This window comes from Benincasa hispida, chromosome 6, assembly GCF_027475165.1.
Source record: "Benincasa hispida cultivar pf3 chromosome 6, pf3_genome.v1.1, whole genome shotgun sequence".
Lineage (NCBI taxonomy): Eukaryota > Viridiplantae > Streptophyta > Magnoliopsida > Cucurbitales > Cucurbitaceae > Benincasa > Benincasa hispida.
In genome coordinates, this window is record NC_143483.1 from 41,840,475 (window position 1) to 41,864,830 (window position 24,356).

Consider the following 24,356-nt stretch of genomic DNA (forward strand, 5'->3'; position numbering starts at 1 on the left):
TTTATTTTTGAAATTTAAACTTATTTCATCCATATTTCTTACTTTCTTCAGCATAATTGTTGAATTCTTAGCCAAAATTCTAAAAACAAAAGCTACTTATTGTAGTTCTCAAATTTGGCTTGATTTTTTAAACTATTAATGAAAAGTAGATAACAAAAGAAGAAATTTGAAAGTAATAGTATTCATAGGCTTTATTTTAAAAACAAAATTGTTATCAAACGAGGCTTTAAGAATTGTTTGATATTAGTTTGGTTGAGATGTTTATAATTTAAATCAAAATTTCCTTATTATCTATACAACAAACGTATACGTGTGAATTTAAACTTTCAATCTTAAAGAAAGGAGTAAATACGTTATCAAAATAAACTTGTTTACATGTTGCCATTAACAAATAATTTTAAAATAATTAATCTAAAGAAACTGTAACAATAATATAACTGGCATTTTGTTATTGTTTAAGTAAAACAATATCTGATTGATTAAGGATGGCAAGGTTGAACTGGGGCTTCTCCATCCCTGAGGAAAATTTCATCCCACATCTCCAACTTTGAGGAATGAGGACGAGTTCAAGATTTTCTACAAGAAAAGTTTCCACATACCTGGCTTTAAAATTAGTGGTCAAACTGGATGCTCAGCAATTAAGAAAATTGTATGATTAAAAAATGTTTAAATATAACTTGGAGGGCTCAAAAAGATAGCTTGCTTTAATTATTGAAAGAATATGGTACATAGTTTACTAGGGAACCTATACACATACACAAAATGAAGGCTTCTAATAGCTCACATTCCTTTCTAATTGAAAACAAAGGCTTTCTAATACCCTGCTTTTCCTTTCTAATTGATACTGAGTAAATTTTATACATTAAGATATGGGAGAAAAGAATACTCATCTGCAGCATGTAAGTGAACGCTCAAAGTCGGAAGTCAGATGAAAAAAGCTGCCAACTCCAAGATGCCTGCTCGAGTCTCGGTCTCGGCTGAATTACTGTCAGCTCATAGATAGCGTGAGTATCCATCAAGATCTGCTAGAGAGACAACCCGAGAAAACGTTCATTTACCTGAAAGCAGGATGTTTATAGTGTGCTGACAGGATTGCAGAGCAAGAAGAGCTGAGCAACAAATTGGAATGCTTTCGCCATTCCTGCCACGATCAAAGCAGCTCTGGCCTTCGCGCTTCCTGTTTCTTGTATCAGCTTTACATCTACTACTTAAAATTGTTTCCTATACAAGTTTTCACTAAATCTTGTTTCTGCAGAATGTCATGCCTGCTGTTGGGCTGCGAAGAATCAGTTGAAGAAGTAAGGAGACTTAAGAACCTCTTGCAAGTCAAAATCGCCTCTCTCAGGAAGGGAAGGGAATGTCAACCCTGGATATGTTGTTTCAAAGCCTTCGAGCAACTGGCAAGAAAACAAAATAATTTCTTATAATTTATCTAGGTATATAGTTAATTGATCAAAATTCAACCAGGAAAAAGTCCAAAAATCAAACAAGGTCGAGAAACAAGTGTAAAGTATATCAACTTTTATTACATTTACGCATCCACTTCCCTTTGGTCAACCCCACAAAAATAAAAGAAACAAAAAAATGAAAGTAAAAAAATTCAAACAAACACGTTGAAAAAAATGAATTAATCGTAGCAATTAAATGAGAGAGCTTTTCAATTGTAATAATGATGGAAAGGCTATAATAACAAAAGAAAATAATTTTGTGTGAATTGTGCACACCAAGAAGCATCGAAGTTGCACATTTAGACGAAAAGAATCAAAAGAACAGCAGTTATCCTCAAAAGTCCAACTGTTTCTTTCTTTCTTTCCTTTCAAAGATTCCACAAAAACCCTCATTTGGGTAACTTATGTCTAATTCAAATACCAATAAAATAGTCTCTCTTGACAATTAGTAAGGTGGGCAATGAGCTGATTATCACAAAAAATTACAACTGAAAAATATCTGCAGAATACGTCAAAAAGTGTAAAGTAGTGGAAATACTTGTCACCACAGAGGTTAAAATATAACTTTTGGAAGTATGGGGACTGTTACACAAAATACACCTGTAGGCATATTGGTTTCTAAAAATAAAAGTTTGGACTCCTTAAATATAGACTGAATTTCTTAATTGCTGGTAGAAGCTCTTCCCATTAGAAACTTAATAACAGCATACTTACACTTTCAAGAACTGGCATATTATAAAGCTCCACAAATTTTTCCCTTAGTATCAGATTCATCTGGTCTACATCACAGGCATGTGTCCAGAAGGAGTCATGCACCCCTGAAACAGAAGTACTTGGCTAGGTGAGGTGAGACTGAGAATACATTAACAGATTTTAATTCTCGAAAGTTATCATTCTCGAAAATCATTAAGACCAAATGAATTAACATTTATTTGTGACAACATATCGATAAAATAATAATATACTCTGTTGCTCGTGCACCTTGTTCGTTGTTCTACTTCTCATTTTCTTTACTGGATATTCTATATAACTACTGACGTCAAATAATCTATTGATAGATAAACTGTTTGAGGAATAATTCAATAAGGTCCACAACAGTTGCTTTAGTTGACCACACCACCAACAAATGGCGCAATTGAATTATGGGTTTTAGAACACATATACCTTGCAATGGACTGGAAGCTCGCTTAGAATTAGAGTAAAAATTATAAGTGCTCCGTGCTACTTATCTATGAGTTTACTGCTGACCCCGTAATAGTACAAGCAGCACAAGTTAATGGGGAGCACACATCATTGTATAATCTCTCCATAATTATGTGGCTTCATTTGGTTTTGGGATAGTGCACTTGAATATTCCATAGATTTGTTGCACAAATTAGAAGTCGTTGCCATGAACAGGGAAGGATTAATACCAAGAAAATTGACAGTCTAGTAAGATCTCTAAATGATTGAGCTAATGCCTTAATCCACCAAGTTCATGTGAATTATATCTTCAAGTTATTTCCAATTGACAATTTTCCCTTCCCCAGTGCGAAGATTATTCAATGGTCAAGGATCTGCTCTGATAAACCGGAAAAAACTAACCTGCAAAACGTAAGCCAGCATCTCTACAGGCAACAGCAGTGAGCATCATATGTGAACCATCCAGTGAGTGTACAAAATTGGGAGGAAATGCAGTTCTCTGCTTTCTAACATCCACCTGGAAATAATGTAACAGTCAAATAAGGTCAATGACAATCTGGAGAATATCATATGATTCATGACCAGTGACTAAGCTTACCGAGTTACCCTCTCGTCGTAATGCCAAAACTTGAAGAGATGTCCTAATCTGCAGCACAAAAATAAAAACTGATGACTGTCTTCCTTAATAAGGATGCTTGCAGTTAGATTTTAGATAATCGACCACAGTTCTTAGGCCAGTATACAAGTATATTCATGTACAGAGCACAAAAAATGAATTCAAATGCTCAGGAACTAAAAAACTATTATCCTCCTAACTCTGCACCACTAACGCTATAAAATCTCCCATGCCCATTACACCAGAGTTCTGTACGCTTATATAGCTGTAAGATTCCACAAAGCAGTTACTCACAAGATGCCGTTCACTTTTATAGTAAGGTTGTACCACAGGGAGACCAAGGGGAGTGGTCCAACGCACAGGCTGGTTATCTGCAGCAATTACCTTCAAGAATGACAAATTTAACAATCAAAACTTCAAGTGACAGTTAAAAGGAATGCCCAAAGTATGTCATTTTATGTAGATAGCAAGTAGCCTACCATCCAGAAGGCCAGAACAAGTCAGAATGGCATACCTTAGCACAATCACCAAGCCAACCCATTATCCCACGTGCAGCTTCAAATATCTCTCCAAGTGCAGCCAACGTCACCTATAAAGAAGGTTATAATAATATTAGACATGGTCACCATTTTGGAAAACAAAAATAATAATAAAAGAAAGAAAGAAACCGTTCCCATTTATTAAAGGAAGAGGTAGAAAAGTAAGGACCAAGGAAATAAAACATCTCCCAGCCCCAACCTAATCCACTGGGCATTAAATAAAGAAAAAAGAAAATCCAAAGGTTAACAAAATAAAGAGGGAAAGTTACAAAACTCCCCTTGTAATACCCTCCAAGTGGAGGCATTATGCTGCAAAATATACAAGCACACACACATAAACTCCATTAGCTCTAAACTGATCTTGAAATATTCTGTTCTCTCTCCAACGAGAGGAGAAAAATCCTTGCACTAAATCGCATTCCTTTATGTAACTCTCACCTTACCACAAAACCACTAGACAGGATTTTGGGGAGATGAGCATAAGGACTCCAACAGCAAGGGGGCTAAGTGAAGACCAGCAAGGGTCCGGAGGTCTTCATCCAAAGTATGATTAAGGTAAATTTTGAGACTGACGTAAGAGATATATCCTCTATAGCCTAGGTCAGGTATTCGTGATCTGGAAACCTAGATCATTACTCCGACCAGAAAGCTTCACAGCAAAGACTTGTGGGGATTTTCAATGGTGGATTCGCCTAGGTCAGGATTTTTCTTTCATTTCTCTCTCTCTCTCTCTCTCTCTCTCTCTCTCTTTTTTTTTTTTTTTTTTTTTTTTTTTGTGGGGAGAGGGGGGTGTTCAAACTCTTGTAAGCTAGGGACACGGACAACACAAAAAAAGTTATGGCTGTTGGCTGTCAATGTTACGAGCAAACAAATCAAGACTGGTGACTCATCTTCACACTTCTTTACCAAATATTCCCTTACAATGAGGTTCAAAGGAAGTCTTAGTTTTAAACACTGATGGATTAGCCACGGTAGCATAAACACTGATGATGTTCTCCTAAAAAAGGCTCCATGGATTATATCTACCCCGAGCTGGTGTGCCCTATGTCATCAAACAATGAGACTATTATGAACATCTTGGTTTTCTGTGATTTTGCACAATCATTTTGGAGGAGAATATTATCCTACTTCAATTACAACATGGTGTTCCTAAATGACCCTCTCATTCTTTTAAATATGCTCCTTATTGACCATCCCTTGAAGAATGAGATTGAGACTACATGGACTTTCATCATTAAAGGCTTCTTATGGCTCCTATGGAACAAGCGAAATTGCCACATTTTTTAAGATAGAGTTAGATTTCACGGACTTTTTAGATCACGTGTTATATACTTCGCTTTCTTGGTGTCTGATTTTTGTAATTACAATCTGACCTCCCTTATTACAGAATGGAAAAGTAATATGTAAGTCCCATGGCGCTTTCGCCTATTTGTAATTTCATTCAATCAATGAAATTAATATTATCATTTCCCATTATTATTTTAAGTATGAGAAATTCAATTTCCAAAACAACAATGCTAATCTATCCGTATAATGATGTACTTGATCCCCTATTAGTAAGGTACTCACTTTAGCAGCATAACAGGCCGCTCTAAACAGTAGTCGATCATCAGAAATAACGCCTTTCTCCTCTAGTCTTCTTTTAATTTGTTCGCGAGCACCAACATATGTGACACCATATACAGAAGTCATCACTGTCTGTTTCACCAGTTTGCGATCAACCTGAACCTCAAAAAGATAGACTAATTCAAAAAGTACGTAAATCTCAACAAGCAAAAAGTTTTAAAATCGGCATCTTCATAAAATATCTACTTTCAAGGGGAAATAAACTGTAGCTTGGTGGCTAAGCCAAGAAAGAAAAACCTGATCAATGAGGATCTTAGCCAGTAAAGCATTTGGATTTGTCGTTGGATCCTTGTTACCATCCCTGATCATGATAGTGTGAACCCTGTTGACCAATAATAGAAGTAAAACAAAAGTGGACAGATAAATTTTCACCAAAATATATACATATATATATAATGGGAACCAAGTTTTTATTGAAAAACATGAAAGAAAATACAAGGGTACACGAAAAAAAGATATATAAATAAATAACCTAACAAAAAGTCCAACTAACCACAAGGACCCCAATCCAAAACAATTACATCTAGCTAGTAGTATTGTAATTACAAAAGATCTTAGGAACGGAAGCCCTCACAGAGGTATTAAATTTAATCTGATCTTGTGTGGATAGGTAGCTAACCATTTTTTTCTTCCTTGTAAGAAACGGAATTTTAATTAAGAAGCTGTATAAAGATAAACAATCTCCCAAATAAGGAAGTTATACAAAGGCACTCCCCACTTGGCTAAATTGAAAGGGAGTTGAAATTACAAAAATCATTAAGGAGTGCATTGTCTCGACACTAGGAATCTAACCAAATCCCAGAAATCCTCTAGACCCTCACGCATCTTTAGAAGTCCTTTGGACGGCCAGAAAAAGTAAAGAAAAAGGATGATTAAAAAAAATCAACGAAACAAGTTGAAGTAAAAAAAAATCATCAAATAGGTGTTAACCAAAAGGGAACATTAGATATAGAACTTTTAGAAGTCATACAACGAATGGTCTCTCAAATTTCTCTTTCCAAAAATTTTCTTTCACTACTATCTCTGGCAGAAAAATTACCAGAACACATTTGCTTCTTGTTGGAAGTAATGACGCATGAGTAACAGGAATTTATTTTACAGGAAACAAAAAAAAAAAATTACAGGGCATTGATCTGTCAGTTACTGTACCACAAAAGTATACTGCTAACTGCTACCAGTAATGACTAAGTTGTCCTTGGATTGAAGACTTGAACATACCTGGCAGCAATTTCCGAGTAAACATCAGCAGGTTTTTCTCCAGCAACTAAGTTTACAGCAGCTGCTTCTAACTGGAAATCCATAAACATACTCTTTTAGAATCTAGAATTTCGACATCAGCAAGTACACCACATGTGAAATGATAATAAGAGACTCCTGTGATAGATCAGCCATGCAGATCCTAATGAAAGAAGGAGCTTTTATTGCAACCTGGGTTCTTATTTTTCATAAACTATTAATGAAAACATTTAGGAGATAAAAGAAGCGGAAAATCCTGAAAAAGAACAGAATTGCTGATGCAAGACAAAAGAAATAAACTTTGAAGCCGAAAGGAAGATAGTGACATTATCACATTATAATTTACCGTCACTAAATATATTATTTGACGACTCATGAAGAAGTTGAGGGAATTACTGATACTAATTTTAATTTTTTGTACGAACAATCATAAAATAAGGAAGGAATGTCATGGGTAATGCAAAGGGAATTATTTTAAAAGGCAAAACTGCTGAAAATATTTACAAATAATAGCAAAATATCGTAGTCTATCTGCGATAGACCGCGAGTGAAATTTTACTATTTTTGTAAATATTTTGGTTCATTTTCCTATATTTGAAAACAGCTCTAATGTAACCAAGGTTATATCTTCATAATTATGGTGTGAGCACAATCAACGGATTTTCGAAGGCAAGAGCAAACCTTGGGAGGAGTGTTTTGATATTGCCAAGTTTAAGGCCTCCTTATGGTGTTCTCTCTACAATTCCTTTGAGTCTTAGTCTCCTAATAATATTTATAATAATTGGGATGCTTTTATTCGTTCAATGTAGTCTTTTTGACTTCTTGCTCTTCTTCAGTCCCTTGTGAGTAGTGAGTTTGTATCTCTTTGAACTCATACTCTTTTACATCATATCAATTAAATGCTTGATTCTTGTTTTAAAAACATAATAATAAATAAGGAAGGAATATGAGGATGGGAAAGATTATTTGGCCTTACAGTGTCTCTTCCCAAAGCTGCATAGTGCTGTAAGCCATTGCATGACCCATCCTGAAAAATCATGACTTTTAAGCTGTCATTACATTGCTCAAATGAAGAAATATATATCGAGCAATGTACAAAAGATGAGAGATATCAAGTTCAAACAAAGATAGCAAATAATCTAGATTTTTCTGGGAATGACGACTTATTTCAAATAAAGATACAAAATATAGACGATCTTCCTTGATGAAAATTGTAAAGCCAAGGAGGTATGAGATGGAAAAAACATCTTGTACAGGAATATACTTGACTTCAAGAAGAACAATGGAAGAAGAATGTTTATAAGAAATCATCCAACAGATTATCTCGACACAAATGTCACAAAACTGATTATACAGACACGTGAAAGTTGTATCTGAGGGGAAAAAAGGAATACCACCTGATGGATTGGCAGATGGGAAATGACAGTGTGAGGTGATGAGCTCTTTAGGGCTTCGGATAGATTGATACAAGCGGCCAAGCATTGGAAAGGATCTTCAGCAGTTAACCACCAACGATCTCCATTAACTGGGTTACTTGCAGAATCAAATATGCTATCCAGATGGTCATCCACAAATGCTACACGTCTGTCATAGGAAAGTTTTTCAACACCACCAGCATACAAATTAGCTAAATGTATCTTTAGCCAACGCAAACCAGACTTTCCCAAAGGTCGTCCTTCAGCAAACTCGAGGACTCCTCGACAGAGATCAGAACTCAAGTGATTTAGATGTGGATGCATTGGGTAAGCTCGGCCACGAAAATCAAGATTATGAGGGTAATAAAAGCCTTCCTCATCCTTCATTCTGCGAGCAACCTAGCTCAAGGCAAATAACTGATTAATGGTATTTTAAATAATTATGTCCACAATAATGAAAAGTCTAGCATATACATAACATACTGAATTATTCATTTATTCTTAAAAGTTAAGATGGAAGTGGATGAAAATCACTAATCAAATTTCAGGACCATTGTTGGTATGTCCTTCAAATAATTCATAGAATTGGGATCTGTAGTTGATTGAAATCTCAAAAAATTTCAACAAAAAAGGGAAATAATTTATCTTCATGTGTAAGAACATCTGTAACGACGTTTATTGGGGGGATGGGCATAACCAATTTAGCATTTTTTTTAAAAAAAAAAATAAATAAGAAACCACACTTTCATTGAGAAAAAAATGAAAGAATTCAAGGGCATCCAAAAAGGCCAAGTCCACAAAAGAAGGGAGATATTACATTTAGCACATTTTGTTGAATATGGAAAATCTCCTCCTACCTTGTACATATGATTTTATTCCCTATAATTAGGGTTTATTTTTATTCTTACCATATGTACATTTTTTGACTGTTATAGGTTTTTCCATATTTAGCTATCATAGTTGTATATATAAGGGGTGCTCCCTCTTGTAAAATCATCACAAGAAATAAAAGAAAGAGTTATGTATTACAACATGGTATCAGAGCCCTCTCTTTGAATCTTTTCTATAGGTTTCACGTCCAAAACCATAGAAAAGAAAAACATAACATTGAAATCTCAAACATACCGTTTTCCTTGAAGCAGTGCATCAGATTCCTTGGAGCTTCACGTCCGAAGCAAATTCATACTCCAACTCTCATGAACAGCTGATACTAATCGAAGCATTCCCGGCCGAAAATACATTCTTCGACCGACGACCACGAAGCTCGTTCATCAACCGAAAGTCGTCAACTGTGGCTCAAAGTCGTCGACCATGGGTGCCGATTCTCGTAAGCGTCGTCTCCGATCGTGGGTGGCTGCTGATCGTGGATGCAGAGTGGTGATCGACTGCTGAACCGGGTCGATAAATATCGTAGGTTGGATCATGTTAAGGAGGATCGTGACGAGTCAAGCAATTTTTAACCTAATCGGGTCGGTAAGTTTTTGTTAACCCGGTCGGGTCGGGTTTGGAGAAATTTTCGGGTCTGGAGCATTTTTGGACCCAATTGAAACCAGGTCTGGAGTGGGTTTTTTGACAGAAACCGGGTCTGGAGAGTTTTTTTTATAAGTTTTCCTTTTTTTTTCCTATTTCATCCTTAATTTCTTGTTTTGCCATTCATCTATTTTTCTATGGCATCCATAAATTCTAACAATACTGAAGGGACCATTCTTCCAATCACTAATCACAAATGAAATAGAAGGAAATATCTACATTGGTCACAATCAGTCATGATGTTCATATGTGGAAAAAGAAAGGAAAACTACCTATCAAGCAAAAATCCTATCCTAGACCAAACTGATCAAAGATACAAGACATGGAAAACGGAAAATAATATCATGGCTAATCAACTCCATGACGACAAAGATTGGTGAAAGATTTTTACTCTTCTCAACTGCAAGCGAAATTTGGGAAGCAGCCCGTGAAACTTATTCTGACCAAGAAAATAGTCATTTGAAATTGAAGGAAAAATCCATGAGCTACGGCAAGGGGATATGCAAGTTACTCACTATTTCACTCAACTATCTCGCCTTTGGCAGCAACTGGATGTTTTTGAAAGCCATAAGTGGGAGTGCACTACAGATGAAGCTACATTCAAAAAGATAGTTGAAAAAAAACGAGTGTTCAAATTCCTGCTTGGCCTTAATAAAGAACTCGATGAGGTACGTGGTAGAATCTTAGCTATTAAACCATTACCTAACATCAGAGAAGTGTTTGCAGAAGTAAGAAGAGAAGAAAGTAGGAAGAAACTAATGTTAGGAGTGACTGCAAATTCTGAATCTGAAGGATCAGCCTTACTTGCTCGAAACCTTGGTAATTCTCGTGATAACCGTTACAATCGAAATCAGAACTACACAGGAATTGAAAACCAAGACCATGGTGTGAACACTGTAAAAAACCAGGACACACTAAAGAAGTGTGTTGGGATATTCATGGAAAACCTCCAGATTGGAAGCCCAACAAAGGTGCAGGAGACAAACGTGGCCTATCAAGCAAGTACATCATCAGAAGGTAACGTCAACCCTGAATATAATGTGTTTACTAAGGAGCAGTTGGACCTTCTCCAAAAATTATTCGGCCAACCGAAACCTACTCAAAAAACATCAGAAACCAGCGTAGCAACAATGGCACAATCAAGTAACTTTCTTTGTGCCCTTAATGCAACCAAAGAAAATTGTAGTACTTGGATTATTGACTCTGGTGCATCAGATCACATGACAGGTGACATCTCACTTTTAACTAACTACACACACTGTAACAGTCAAATTACTGTAAAGATTGCCGATGGTACCTATTCTAAAGTAATGGGAATTGGCAATGTGTTTGTATTTAAAGATCTAGTATTAGAGAATGTGTTGCATGTCCCAAATCTTAAATGCAATCTTCTTTCCATAAGCAAACAAACGTCTATGAAAAACTACAGTGCAACTTTCTACTCACATAATTGCATATTTCAGGATTTGAATTCGGGGAAGATGATTGGCAACGCTAAGGAAACCTCGGATCTCTACATATTTAATGCTCTTAAGCCACAAGTCAAGGAGTTAGGTCTTAGCAAATCTCGTTTTATTTCTAAAGACTATTATGATAGTGCATCTAGTACATCTAATTTTGTTGTCTCTAAAGATAATTATGTTAGTACATCTACTTTTGGCTTCTAAAGACAATTATGATAGTACAATAATGTTATGGCATAATCGTTTAGGACATCCTAATTTTCTATATTTGAAATGAATGTTTCCAGATATTTTCAATAAAAGTTCTCAGGTGTTTCAATGTGAGTCTTGTGAAATGGCAAAGTTGGCTCGATCCTCATATCCGGTAAGCGCATATAAACTCTCTTATCCCTTTTCTATGATGCATAGTGATGTTTGGGGACCTAGTAGAGTTCAAAATGTAACATGAGCTAAATGATTTGTTTCATTTATCGATGATCACACTAGACTTACTTGGGTATTTTTAATGAAAGAAAAATCTGAAGTTACTTCCATATTCCAGAATCTGTTTGCCATGATTCTCAATCTCTTTAACACCAAAATCTAAATCCTTCACACTGACAATGCTAAGGATTATTTTAACACTTCCTTGAAAAATTTTCTAAATGAAAAAGATATTGCCCACCTGAGTACATGTCCTAACACTCCCCAGCAAAATGGAATTGCGGAGAGAAAAAACAGACATCTCCTAGAAGTTTCTAGAGCTTTAATGTGTCACGCTAACACCCCCTATTTTTCTTTGGGGAGAAGCGGTTCTAACAGCCACCTACCTTATTAATAGAATTCCCTCTCGAATATTAGGCTTCAAAACTCCCTTACAAAAACTTAAGGAAGTATTTCCTCATGATAGATTATTTTCTCAGGTTCCTTTAAAAATATTTGGTTGCACAATTTTTGTCCAAGATCATAGACCCAATAGGAGTAAGTTAGATCCTAAGGCAATAAAATGCATCTTTCTCGGTTATGCTCCAAGCCAAAAAGGATACAAATGCTACTCACCAACTACAAAAAGGTTTTATACATCTATAGATGTAACCTTCTTTGAAACCCAACCTTACTTCAAAAAGCAAGACACCACTGAACCTTCCACCCTCATAGAACACGAAAAACCTCTGGAAAACGAAGGAAACCAAAAACTAGATCTCATTGAAGAGAGTGCTCCGTATGTTCCTTATATACATGAAATAGATATTCCCAATCAAAGCCCACCAGAAAGTAGGAAAGATCCTATAGTCTATACTAGAAGGAAGAACACCCTTGAACATGCACCAGTACTCAATCAAAATCCAACCGAAATACAGGAAAATCATGTCTCCAACTCCACAATTGAAACACCTACTGAAGACATTGATCTTCCTATTGCAAAACGGAAAGGGGTAAGAACCTGTACGATGCATCCCATCTAAAACTACCTGTCCTACAAAAACCTCTCTCCCAAATTTAAAGCATTCACAACTACACTATCCCAAGTTTACATTCCAAACAATGTCTATGAAGCCCTCAAGGACATTAATTGGAAGCTGTTGTATTAGACGAAATAAAGGCCTTGGAAAAGAACAACACATGGGAAATAACAGACCTACCTCCAGAAAAGAAAACAGTAGGATGCAAATGGATCTTCACCATCAAGTACAAGGCTAATGGAGAAATAGATAGGTTCAAAGCTAGACTCGTCACCAAAGGATTCCCCCAGTCCTATGGCATTGACTATCAAGAAACATTTGCCCCGGTGGCAAAATTAAATACTATTCGTGTCCTGTTTTCCCTAGCTGTGAATAATAATTGGATTCTTCACCAATTAGACATAAAGAATGCCTTCCTTAATGGAGACTTAGAAGAAGAAGTGTATATGGATATACCGGCCGGTGTAGAATCTACTCAAACTATAAATAAGGTATGCAAACTCAAAAAATCCCTATATGGCCTAAAACAATTTCCTAGGGCATGGTTTGATAAATTCTCAAGAGTGGTAAAGGAAAACAGATACTTACAATGTCAATCTGACCATACTCTCTTCATCAAACATTCTTGTACGAGTAAAATAGCAATTATCATTGTCTATGTAGATGACATTATCCTTACAAGAGACCATGAAGAAGAAATAAGAAATCTAATACTTCTCTTAGCCAAGGAATTCGAAGTAAAAGACTTAGGCAACCTTAAATACTTCCTAGGAATGGAAGTAGCCCGCTAAACAAGCTTGAGCATTTCTCAAAGAAAATATGTCCTTGACCTGTTAAAGGAAACTGGAATGCTTGGTTGCAAGCTTGCTAATACGCCAATTGACACAAATAATCACATAATCAAAGAAAACAATCACAAAATGGTTAACAAAGATCAATATCAAAGGCTAGTTGGAAAATTGATTTACCTAACTCACACAAGACCTGAAATCTGTTTTGTAGTTAGCTTTGTAAGTCAATTTATGAACAATCCAACAGAAGACAATATGCAAGCTGTATAAAGAATACTTAGGTACTTGAAAGGAACTCCAAGAGAGGGATTATACTTCAAGAAATCTAAGAGAAGAAACATCGAAATCTTCACAGATGCCGATTGGGCAAGCTCAAAAATAGACAGAAGGTCAACTTCCGGATATTGCACCATGGGGGAATTTAGTCACCTGATGAAGCAAGAAACAATCTGTAGTATCCAAGAGCAATGCCGAAGCAGAACTAAGAGCTCTAGATTAAGGAATGTGTGAAGGAATGTGGCTCAAAAGTATTGTATCTGAACTTAAAATCAAATCAAAAGAACCAATGGAGGTACACTGTGATAATCAAGCTACTATCAGTATCGCCAAAGACCCAGTCTATCATGATCGCATAAAGCATGTGGACATTGATCGGCACTTTATTAAAGAAAAAATTGAAAACAAAAGCATCTCACTCAACTACATACCTATCAAGAGGCAAATTGCTGACATACTAACAAAAGCCCTATTCAAGAATATGTTTGAAGACTTAAAAACCAAGCTGGACCTAATCAACATATATCGCCCAGCTTGAGGGGGAGTGTTGAATATGGAAAATCTCCTCCTACCTTGTACATATGATTTTATTCCCTGTAATTAGGGTTTATTTTTATTCTTACCATATGTACATTTTTTTTACTGTTATAGGTTTTTCCATACTTAGCTATCATAGTTGTGTATATAAGGGGTGCTCCCTCTTGTAAAATCATCACAAGAAATAAAAGAAAGAGTTATGTATTACAACACATTTGATCAGACCTCATATCCATTCAACAAGCTAGGCAGCTAAGAAGCACAAGACACTCCATTTTAAGGAGAGTGTTTGTGTCTTATTTTTATTTATTTATTTTAATTTCAGACAGACGGTAATCTTAATGATTTGGAGATGCTTGAATAGGCTACATTATCCCATCTTTTGTCCACTGTTAAGTTTCCTACCTTCTCCTGATGATTGATCCTGGTTCCTTGATCCATCTTCATCTTTTTCCCGTTAAATCTCTTATGGAAGACTTAGTGGGTATGGTTGAGGGTATGGTTGAGGCACTTGTGAAAAATCTTTATTCCATTATATGAACAGATCACTATCCTAAGAGAATTAAAATTTTTCTATGGAAGCTTAGCCTTGGTGCTGTTAATACTATTGATCACTTACAACGTCGTATGCCTTATATGTTTCTTCCTCCATCTTGGTGCATCATGTGTCAGAGCCATCATGAGTCCTTAACTCATTTATTGTCCTTATGCTTCTCAATTTTGGCATATTATTTTGGATGCTTTTGGCTAGTCTCTGGCATGTTCTAATAACATTTTTGACATCCATGTGTCACTTTCGGTGGGTCATCCTTTTGGTGGTACTAAAAAAATGGTTTGATTGGCAATTATGCATACTTTCTTTTGGACTCTTTGGGCGAGCGCCATGGATGTCTTTCAGAGATTCTTTTTCCTCTTTTGAAAAGTTTTTGGACTTGGTTTTGTCCACTGTTTTTTATTGGTGCAAAATTAAGCATTCATTTATTCATTTTAGTTTATCTTATTTAGTTTCCAATTGAAAAACGTTGTCATAAGCATCTATTGGGGTTGGGATTTCCCCTCATTTCATTTAACAACAAAATATTTCTTATCTAAATGAAACATGAAAGGAGGGAGGGGGGAAACAAAAAAAAAAAACAACAACAACAACAAAAAAAACAAAATTTCAGACACGTTTGGGACACTTCCTAGACACGCATGAATTTTTTTTTAAAGTGGAAATGGTCTAACCTTTTATGTTGGACTCAATTTTAAAGCCCAAATCAATAATATGTTAAACTAAGTTTTTTTTTTTAATTTTAAAGACAAAATTGAAATTAGAAACTTGAACGTTTCATCTCCTACAGTTGTTAATTAACTTGATAGTGCATTTAGTATTTTATGTTAAATTTATATATATCCTAAAAGAATACTGAATAATAATTAAAAAGAGTGTATCCCCAACATGTTCGTGTTCTAGTTTTTTGAAATTAGCATATCGAAGTGTCGTGTCGTGTTTGTGTCCGTATCTATGCTTCTTAGCTAGGCAGCATATTACATTTCTCAGGTAGAGGAAAGCTATCCTCATTCCAACTTTAGAAAAGAAACTTACCGAAAGCTTAAGTTCAACATCACATCGTTGGGAATGCAACTCTTGGTTGATTTTCTTTGCCTTCCTCATGCTCCATTTCCATTCTTGCATATCTGTCAAATCCCCAAGAGGCTTCTCTGGAATTGGAACCTACATGCCAATGAAGAGTGGATCAATCAACCACATAATAAGCATATAACCAGAAATTCATGCAGAATCCTTGTCCTAATAATAGCCATTATGACACAACCAAGAATTTTATTCACCAAGGACCAATTTTTTAACAGAATTTCACATTATATAACATTTTATTTTATGTGCAATATTCGTCATTTAATAAGCATGACCATACCTAGGCAAAAGAAAATATGAAAAGAGGAAGCATGGCCACTTATGAATGGAAATCCAAGTTAGCATTAAGCTTGACTATATTGTTACTGATATCCTATTATCCGATATGATACTAAGGAGAATACACTTTCACAGGGAAAATAATTGTTGGAATGGCTTTGGCAGTATCATGAGTTTACATCTTTTCGATCAACAAGGCCAGCTGTATTGCCACCTTGAGCCCAAATACTCTCCACCACACTAAGTACCCTTCTATTCACCCTCCACTTGGTGCTCCCTAGCATATCCAGCGCCTGTAAACAACCCATTTCAGCACATTATCAGGTTGACTCAACTATAAATATGATAGAAGCACCAAAGGAAACTCATAAGCCAAATAAAATAAAAAGATTGTGTCACCAACAAAAAAAAACTGCTAAAATGTCTTGTCAAATTCAAATTACCAATGCACTACCATATGGAAAAAACTTAGTGGTGTAAACCAAAGATTGATTTTTATTGGAAATGAAAACTCTCCCTCCAAGGGGGGAGGTGATATCTATTTATAGGAAAATTTTATTACAAGCAGTTATCAAAACAACTAACAATCTGTCCAACTAATTATTAACAAGCTGTCTAACTGAACTTTAAAACAGAAATTGTAAACAACTAACAATTATCAGCTTTATAAAACTAGTTGTACATCATATTCCACCCCCTAGGACTGGACTCGTCCTCGAGGACTTCTAATCTGCCAAGCAGAAGTCATCCAGAGCAAAGTATGGCTTCAGGTATGCGATGTTGAAGACAGGGTTTATGTGTAAGTCATTTGGTAGTTCTATTTTGTAAGCATTTGACCCATATTTCTCTAGTACTTTGAACGGCCCCAATTGTCTGTCTTTCAACTTGTTGTAGGTTCCCATAGGAAACCTTTAGATCTCTTATTTGGAATTCAACTTCGCTTCGTGACTTGTCTATTGCTTCTTTATATGATGAAGTACTTTTTTGCAAGTGATCATTGTTAAATTTGTATATATAATTGAATAATTTAGAGTACAAAGAACTACAAAATAAATAGACTCTAGTAGACCCAACAAAGGAAAGAAACAAAAAAGGAAAATATTAAGATGGAAAATACAAAATAGGAATAAAATCCTAATTTCCTTTTAACACCTTCCCACAAACTCAAGGTGGTAGATCGGCGAATAACTTGAGTTTGCAAAGATAACTTCCGAAACAAATCTGCAGATATCGGATGGAAATAGAAACCCACGAAGAACGAAAATATAAAGTAGGCTAGAAACAGAAACCCACGAAGAACAAAAACAAAGACTTCTAGACTAGAAACATAGATCCTCATACTGAGATCTATAATAAAACCTACAATAACTTCTAGGCTGAAAACAAAGATCCTCATATAGAGATCTAAAACAAATCCCAACGAACGACTAATTTGAAATTGGAACAAAAACCTTTGTGAAAAAGGAGATTTGCCATAATCGCAAATAAACCAAATTGGACCAACTTTAAACCAAACCAAATTGAGTGAATAAAACTAATTAAACTGAACCAAACTAGGATGACTGAAATAAACTAGACGGAGTAAACTGAACAGGATCGGACTGAGTTGAATGAACCAAAATAAACTGATTTGAACCACTCAAATGAACTGAACCAAACTGAAAAACTGGACCAAATGAGCTAAACTGAACCTGCTGAAACAAGTTTAATTGAACCAGATTGAAAACCGAAAGTAATTGAACCAAACTGAACCAAACTAAACTGAGAGTTCAATAATGAGGTAAATGTGGAAGAGTAACTCCCGGAAGTAGATCAATTTAATGTTTCGCATGGGAGGTAGTCCCTCGGGTTCTTTCATTAGCTGAGGGAATTCAGCAAATAGTTCTCGTACTTCTCTTGGAACTTCTTCAGTTTGTGCATTTATGGACTTTTCAACAACAAGTCCTAGGATATCAATCTCCCTTTCTTTCAAGAATGTTTTGCCACTTACAGTGGTAAACAAATGCTTGCTGTCCCCTTTCTTTCTTTCACTCCATCTTCAAGTTTCTTGTTCAAAGGGAGTAATACCACCTTTTTATCCATCCACTGGAATTTGTATGTGTTTTCTCTCCCCTTGTGCAAGGCTCAAGTGTCATATTGCCACGGCCTCCCTAGAAGTACATGACAAACATCCATCTCCATTACATTGCAAACTATTTGATCTTTATATCCACTCCCAATTGAAAGTGGAACGGTGCAAATTTCAGCTACTTGGGCTTCACCTCCTTTCTTTACCCACCCAATCTTGTAAGGACTAGGATGAGCCTCCACCTTGAGGTTTAGAGCAGCCACTAGCTTTTTCGAAACAAAATTTTTGGTACACCCACAATCAATAATCACATTGCACACCTTCCCGTTGATAGTGCATCTAGTTTTGAAAAGACGATGTCTTTGTTGATTGGTGTCTCCTTTTGGGGTGATTAAGACCCTTTGTAGAACATAAGAAACCCTATCTCCTTCATCCAATTCAATGAACTATGCTTCATCTTCACTGTTTTCACTACCCTCGAACACATTTTCTTCTTCATCTTCTAAGTAGGCAACAGTCTTGCGCTGGGGACATGAGTTGGAAAGGTGGCCAGCTTGGCCACAATGAAAGCACTTGCCCGAGGAAGGCCGGTTATAAGGGCCCCTTCTTGGGCTTTTTATCCTTCCCTTTAGCTAAGGAAGGTCGGTTTGACTGGTTTACTACCTTATTCACAGCAGTGGGCTTCTTACTCATGGATGCTTCCCAAGGTCCCTTTCTTGAAAAGTTCTTGGACCGAATTTCATTCATTTCCTTCACAGTTTCAGTAAAAGAAATGGCTTCGGATAAAAGATAAAAAGGTTGTAATTTTACCTTTTCCTTGATGTCATGCGAAGGCCACCAACAAACCTAGCAATGACATGTTGCTCATTCTCCATCAAATTAATCCTAGCTCCCAACCGATGGAATTCCTCAATGTATTCAGCGACTGACCGAGGGCCTTGTCTGCAATTTTGGTATTGATTGTAAAGAGCTTGTTCATAGTTATAAGGGAGAAAGTGTTCTTTCATCAACCGCTTCATCTTTTCCCACGACCGAACGGGTCTCTTGCCCAATTTCTTTCTATTAACCTCCGATTGATCCCACCAAGCTGATGTGCCAGCCTTCAATTTCAATGCCAAAAGTTAGACCTTCTTATTTTCGGGTGTATTCGTGTATGCAAAGAAGTGTTCCGTGTTCTTCAACCAATCCAAGAAAGTCTCTATGTCTTGCCTTCCATCATAAGTTGGTAAATCAATTTTCATCTTGTAATCGTGAGGGTCTCCTCTAACATCATATCTAACTTCTCTTCCCCTTCTTGGAAGAAGAAACTCATCTTCTTGATCATCTTCACTTGACGAGTCTCAATCTTGATATTATTGGTACCTTTCTTGAACAAAATATTGCCTTCTTGGTTTATCTAGCTGCTGTCTTTGGACTCTTAGAGGTCTTTCTTGAAGATTTTCCATGAATCTTGGTCCTCTCGTGCCACGCCTTCCCCTTCTTGCACAATGTCGGTTGAAGGCTAGACCTTCTTCATCATCTTGAGTTGGCGCTTCGACAAAATCTACCCTCCTCAAAAGTGCCACTATCGATTCTTGACTAGTAATCAATGTTTCTTGAATTCCCTCCAATGAATCTTTGATGGACAGCAAGCATGACGTCGTGGTTCTTGGAGAGAGGACGGATGTATCCTCCGCCTCTCATTCTTTCTGTGGGTTGTCTCCTTCTCTCGGGTGGAGGATTCTTCTTCCCACCATTTGCCCAGAATCTTGGAGCCGCTCCGATACCAATTTTGTGTAAACCAAAGACTGATTTTTATTGGAAATGAAAACTCTCCCTTCAAGGGGGGAGGTGATATCTATTTATAGGAAAAGTTTATTACAAGCATTTATCAAAACAACTAACAATTTGTCCAACTAATTATTAACAAGCTGTCTAACTAAACTTTAGAACAGAAATTGTGAACAACTAACAATAATCAGCTTTATAAAACTAGTTGTATATCGTATACTTCCTCACGTATGATTAAATGGGCTGATGCTCTAGAAGAACCATAACAAGGTAAATATATCATTGCAGGAACATGTTGAATGTTAAATTGCCAAACAATTTTATATCTCGAACCATTTAAAAATAATATTGCTTTTCAAGTCTAAATTGAAACATAGCTTTAAATAAGAAATGCACGATAATCACTGTGCGTGGGCCAGTGCACAATGGGACATGTGAAAAAGGTAAAAGATTTTGGGAGATCGAGTACAAACTCCATAGAAGCCACCTATCTAAGATATCATCCTATGAATTTCATGACAGCTAAGTATTGTAAAGTTAAAAAATTGTCTTGTGAGGTTACAAAGTGTACATAACTTGATCTAGACACTCATAAATGTCCAAAAAAAAAAAAAAAAAAAAGGAGAAGGAGAAAAAAGAAAAGGACAATGAAAAATGAATCTGATGGGGGGGGGGGGGGGGGGGGTCAGATGAACAATAAACTAATTTCAAGTACGTTAAAAAGGGAAATTCAAGTTTTACAAACCTCAAATACTTTCTGCATCTGTTTCCCAGAAATGTTCTTCATGGCATCTTGTTGCCTACTTGATCCGTGAGTACGCATGACATAAGAAGGTAAGAAAAAGTGTCCACCTTTATCATACCTGTAAGTGTATTTCCATCACATAATCATAGCAAATATAAGATGCAATCTACAGGTGCCTCAAAGCACTCGGGATCTCTTATTAGCCAGATTTAAAGTATCTTTTGATGCAGTAACCAACAGCAAGTACCCAAAATATACAGTATAAAATGCACTTATTCAATTTGCTCCATACCCTTTCCATTTTCTAGGAGGAACCAACATAGGGATGTAAGGAATTAACATATGCTTAGCCTGCATTTAAAGACAGAAAGTAATAGTTCAGAAAAGAAAATTCAAGGAGCAGAAAAAGTTCCATTTAAGAATATGTCACTTTATTCCTTTAATTTTCTAAGGTAGTGGTGGGGTGGGGGGTGTGCGTTGGGGAGGAATAACAAAGTCGCTTACAGTTCTGTCAAGCCCAGCAAGAACTATCGGATCACATTCAATAACTCCATAATTCTTCACAATATTCTGCCTACAAGCACCAAAAAAATGCAAAAGCATGATAAGCTGTTCAGAAAAAACTGCCATGAAAAGAGTTGGGTACTTGATCCTGTCAAGCAGCAGCCATCCACCCAGCTCACCCACTCCAAAAAGGGGGGGAAGGGAAAAGAAAACCCAAAGAAGGATGACAAAAACCAGCACCAAATATCCCCGACTCATTGCTTTATAACATTACCTACTGTGCATAATCTAATGAAAAAATAGGAGGTTGATTAAATGGACCATAATTGGTAGCTTGGTTGTCAATTTGTAAGAAATGGAAAATGGACAGAACAAATAAATCTCACCCTGGAGTTTTTGCAACAGGTTTAAACCTATGCCAGAATGCAGGTCGAATATCAGGTGGACTGTCAGCTGACTGGCTAACTGGAGGTTGGATGAAAGCTGATTCAATTAACAATTCTATGAGACGACTTCCTAGCTGCAAAGTATGATTGGTAGAGAAGCCTTACAAATATGGTATTGAATTGATTACATCAAATCATATAAGATAACAGATGGTAGCCACAAACCTTAGCCTGGGTGTCTCGACCCCAAGCCTTAAATTCTTCTTTCTTCAACAACTTTTGGACCTCTTTCAGTCTCCTTCTCCTAATTAGACCATTAACTCGTTTCCTCAATACCTCTTTCTCCTTGCTCAAACACTCAGTATCAGCTGGAACCTTTGTTCTCTGGTTACTCCTAGCCTTGTCCAGAAAGCTCTGAATTCTAACCTGGGTTAAATTTCAGAGGAAGAGTCATGCCCTTTACACAATTATTTATTGATGATGGCTTAGGAGTACTGAGAAAAGAGCAACAATTCTTGCTCGAGAACTTGTTAAAGCAGAAGAGTCAAATTACAGTGATTTAAACTCACAAACTATTGTTCAGTAACATGTCAAATCAATATTGGAGTCATTTTGAAATTTATTTAAGACGGCCAAATCATAGAACTAAAATCTATTGTTTGTTATGCAATTAAACTGAACCTATATCTATATCCACGGACTTCTGTATTTAAACACTTTGGTTGAATACATTGCAGTCTGCTCGTAGATGGCATGATGAATAACTAGGCAAGCAGAACATAACAAATGTGCTTGGTAAGAATAGAGAAGCATTTTCAGGATACCAATAGGAAGGGGAAAAACAAAGAAAAAGGTTTATAAATCCACTCTTTACACGATAAACCATACTCCTAAGTTACAAAATTGTTGCAATACAATTAAACAATACTGTTATGACTCCATTCATGATTTAATTTAGCTATAACAATTTCACAAGTCTGAGGTAGAATTGCAACTGTACTCTAGTTTAGAGTTGTCCAAATGAGTTATGCATTTTTTCAATCCAGAGTGACTACTTACCTAGGATTTAATATCCTACAAGTTTTTTGGACATCCAAATATTGTAAGGTCAGACAGACAGATTGTCCGACCAGATTAATCAAGATACACGTAAGCTGACTCGAACACTCACAAATATTAAAAAAAAAGGTGTGCATTTTTCAAGCTACAGTGACACTAACTGACTCTAGAAATAGTGTTTTATTACAACAAGTTTATAAATTCTAGGTGTACTAACTGACTCTAGAAATTAGTGTTTTATTACAACAAGTTTATAAATTCTAGGTATAATCTCTTATGGCACGTATGCCTTTTTGTAATTTCATACTATCAATGAAATTATGATCGAAAATTTCTCATTAAAAAAAAAAAAATAGTAATAGCTCATTTAAAATATCATCTTAAGAGAAAGCAAAAAATCTTCCATGCTCACCTCCTGCTCTATAGCACCACCAATCTGAACCGCAGCCTGAACGACCTGAACACAGCCATCCTGCTGTGCCACCATCAACAATCCCATCATCTTGTACATCACAATAACCGCCATCTTATCCGCAGATAATAACTCTATATGAGGCGCAAATGCCGCCTTCTGCTTCTTACTCCGCTGCGTTTTTTGCTCTTTCTCTATAGCCTGCTTCAATGGCTCAAACCAACCCAAAAACAACGTCTTCACATAAGGCAAATTCGGTGCTAATTTTTTCTCGCACATTTCTCTTTCTAACTCCTTGTACTCCTCAACCATCTTCTCCCAAGCCTCTGTCTCCGCCTTAATTTGCCTCCTCCTCAGCAAATTATACTTCCTCTTCTCAATTTCCATATATTCTAACTTCACTTCCTTTTGAACGCTTTTGTAAAGCCCCTTCAGGAACAATGAAGCTATCCATGGCGGATCCTGAATGAAAATTCTTTGGGATGATTCCCCTCGAGTAATCTGGCGAACTTCGCTCATGGGTATCTGCAAATTCATGGAACCGTCGAGAGTTTCTGTGAAATTTTCTTGAACTGAATCAGCTAGAGGTTGAAGTTGGACTGGTTCGGAAGTGGAATCGAAGTTAATGGGGAAAGAAACAGAAGAAAGAGGAGAATTTGAGAGGGAATTGAAGGTTGAAATGAATGATAAGTGGGTTTTTCTTTCGCACTTGCATCTCTTGGTGGGTTTCTTCCATGCATTGCCGCCATGAATCGGAGCTTGAAGTGTTGGGAAGAAGGAGGCGGCAGTTGTCATTTCTTTTGAAGATAAAATTAAGGCATTGAGGAAGAGACAATACAGTCTATCGGACGAAGAACGATGAAACCCCTTCTTAAACCTCTTGCTCAACGTGACTATTTTTAAGATACTTTTTTCCCTTTTTTTCTTTTTCCAATTTCACCACAACCGTTAGTTTTATTTTAAATTTCTTGAAAAAAAAATAAATTAGGATATAGAAGGGGAAATATCCCCTTTTTTTCCTTTCTTTTTTCAATATGAATTTCAATCAAAATATCAATTTTTAAGGATATGAATGACGAAATCCAAAGTACAGAACCAACGTGTTATTTTAATGTATATTTTTGTAGAAAAATACCTGGTTGGTTTTTAGGCTTCGAGTTCAATTTTCATTTTATATTATTATACCTATAGGTTTTGAATTTAATTTCTATTTAATCCTTCAGAGACTATTTGGTAGTCCAACTCGAATTGAGTTGGGTAGGTAAAAAAAATTGGATCCGTGTTTGTTGCGTTGAAAAAATAAAATTGTGAGTTTAATAGTCCACTATTTTATCACTTTTCACTCTCAACTGTTTTCCAACATTTTTCATTATATTATTCGCCAAATTTACCA

General features: G+C 36.2%; 1 protein-coding gene across 2 annotated transcripts; it reads right to left on the reverse strand.

The window, feature by feature from the left end:
- Positions 1–677: 677 nt before the first annotated feature.
- On the reverse strand, positions 678–23,853 carry SCA3 (DNA/RNA polymerases superfamily protein). Of its 2 annotated transcripts, XR_005482273.2 has the most exons (20): positions 22,964–23,849; positions 21,718–21,918; positions 21,493–21,626; positions 21,107–21,176; positions 20,895–20,953; positions 20,603–20,720; positions 16,199–16,312; positions 15,690–15,818; positions 8,045–8,461; positions 7,624–7,674; positions 6,630–6,700; positions 5,649–5,733; positions 5,355–5,507; positions 3,761–3,835; positions 3,541–3,630; positions 3,229–3,276; positions 3,033–3,147; positions 2,163–2,266; positions 1,059–1,397; positions 678–985 (listed from the first exon to the last, which is right to left on the reverse strand). XR_005482273.2 is itself a non-coding variant. In XM_039033816.2 (19 exons), exons 1-19 carry the CDS (start codon positions 23,756–23,758, stop codon positions 1,287–1,289), a joined length of 2,940 nt encoding a protein of 979 aa, XP_038889744.1. In that variant the 5' UTR covers positions 23,759–23,853; the 3' UTR covers positions 678–1,286. The 2 variants fall into 2 exon arrangements, 1 of the variants encoding a protein (XP_038889744.1); XM_039033816.2 differs by having other exon boundaries at positions 678–1,397; positions 22,964–23,853.
- Positions 23,854–24,356: the final 503 nt, after the last annotated feature.

What these genes read in the sequence shown, in the direction of transcription:
- SCA3 (XM_039033816.2), bottom strand. Translation starts at nt 23,758, where the DNA reads ATGACAACTGCCGCCTCCTTCTTCCCAACACTTCAAGCTCCGATTCAT. An exon ending in CAGCTTTGGGAAGAGACACT is followed by an intron (nt 6,701 to 7,623) that starts GTAAGGCCAAAT and finishes ATGGATTTCCAG; the next exon opens with TTAGAAGCAGCTGCTGTAAA. An exon ending in ATATGCCAGTTCTTGAAAGT is followed by an intron (nt 1,398 to 2,162) that starts GTAAGTATGCTG and finishes TTTTCTTGCCAG; the next exon opens with TTGCTCGAAGGCTTTGAAAC.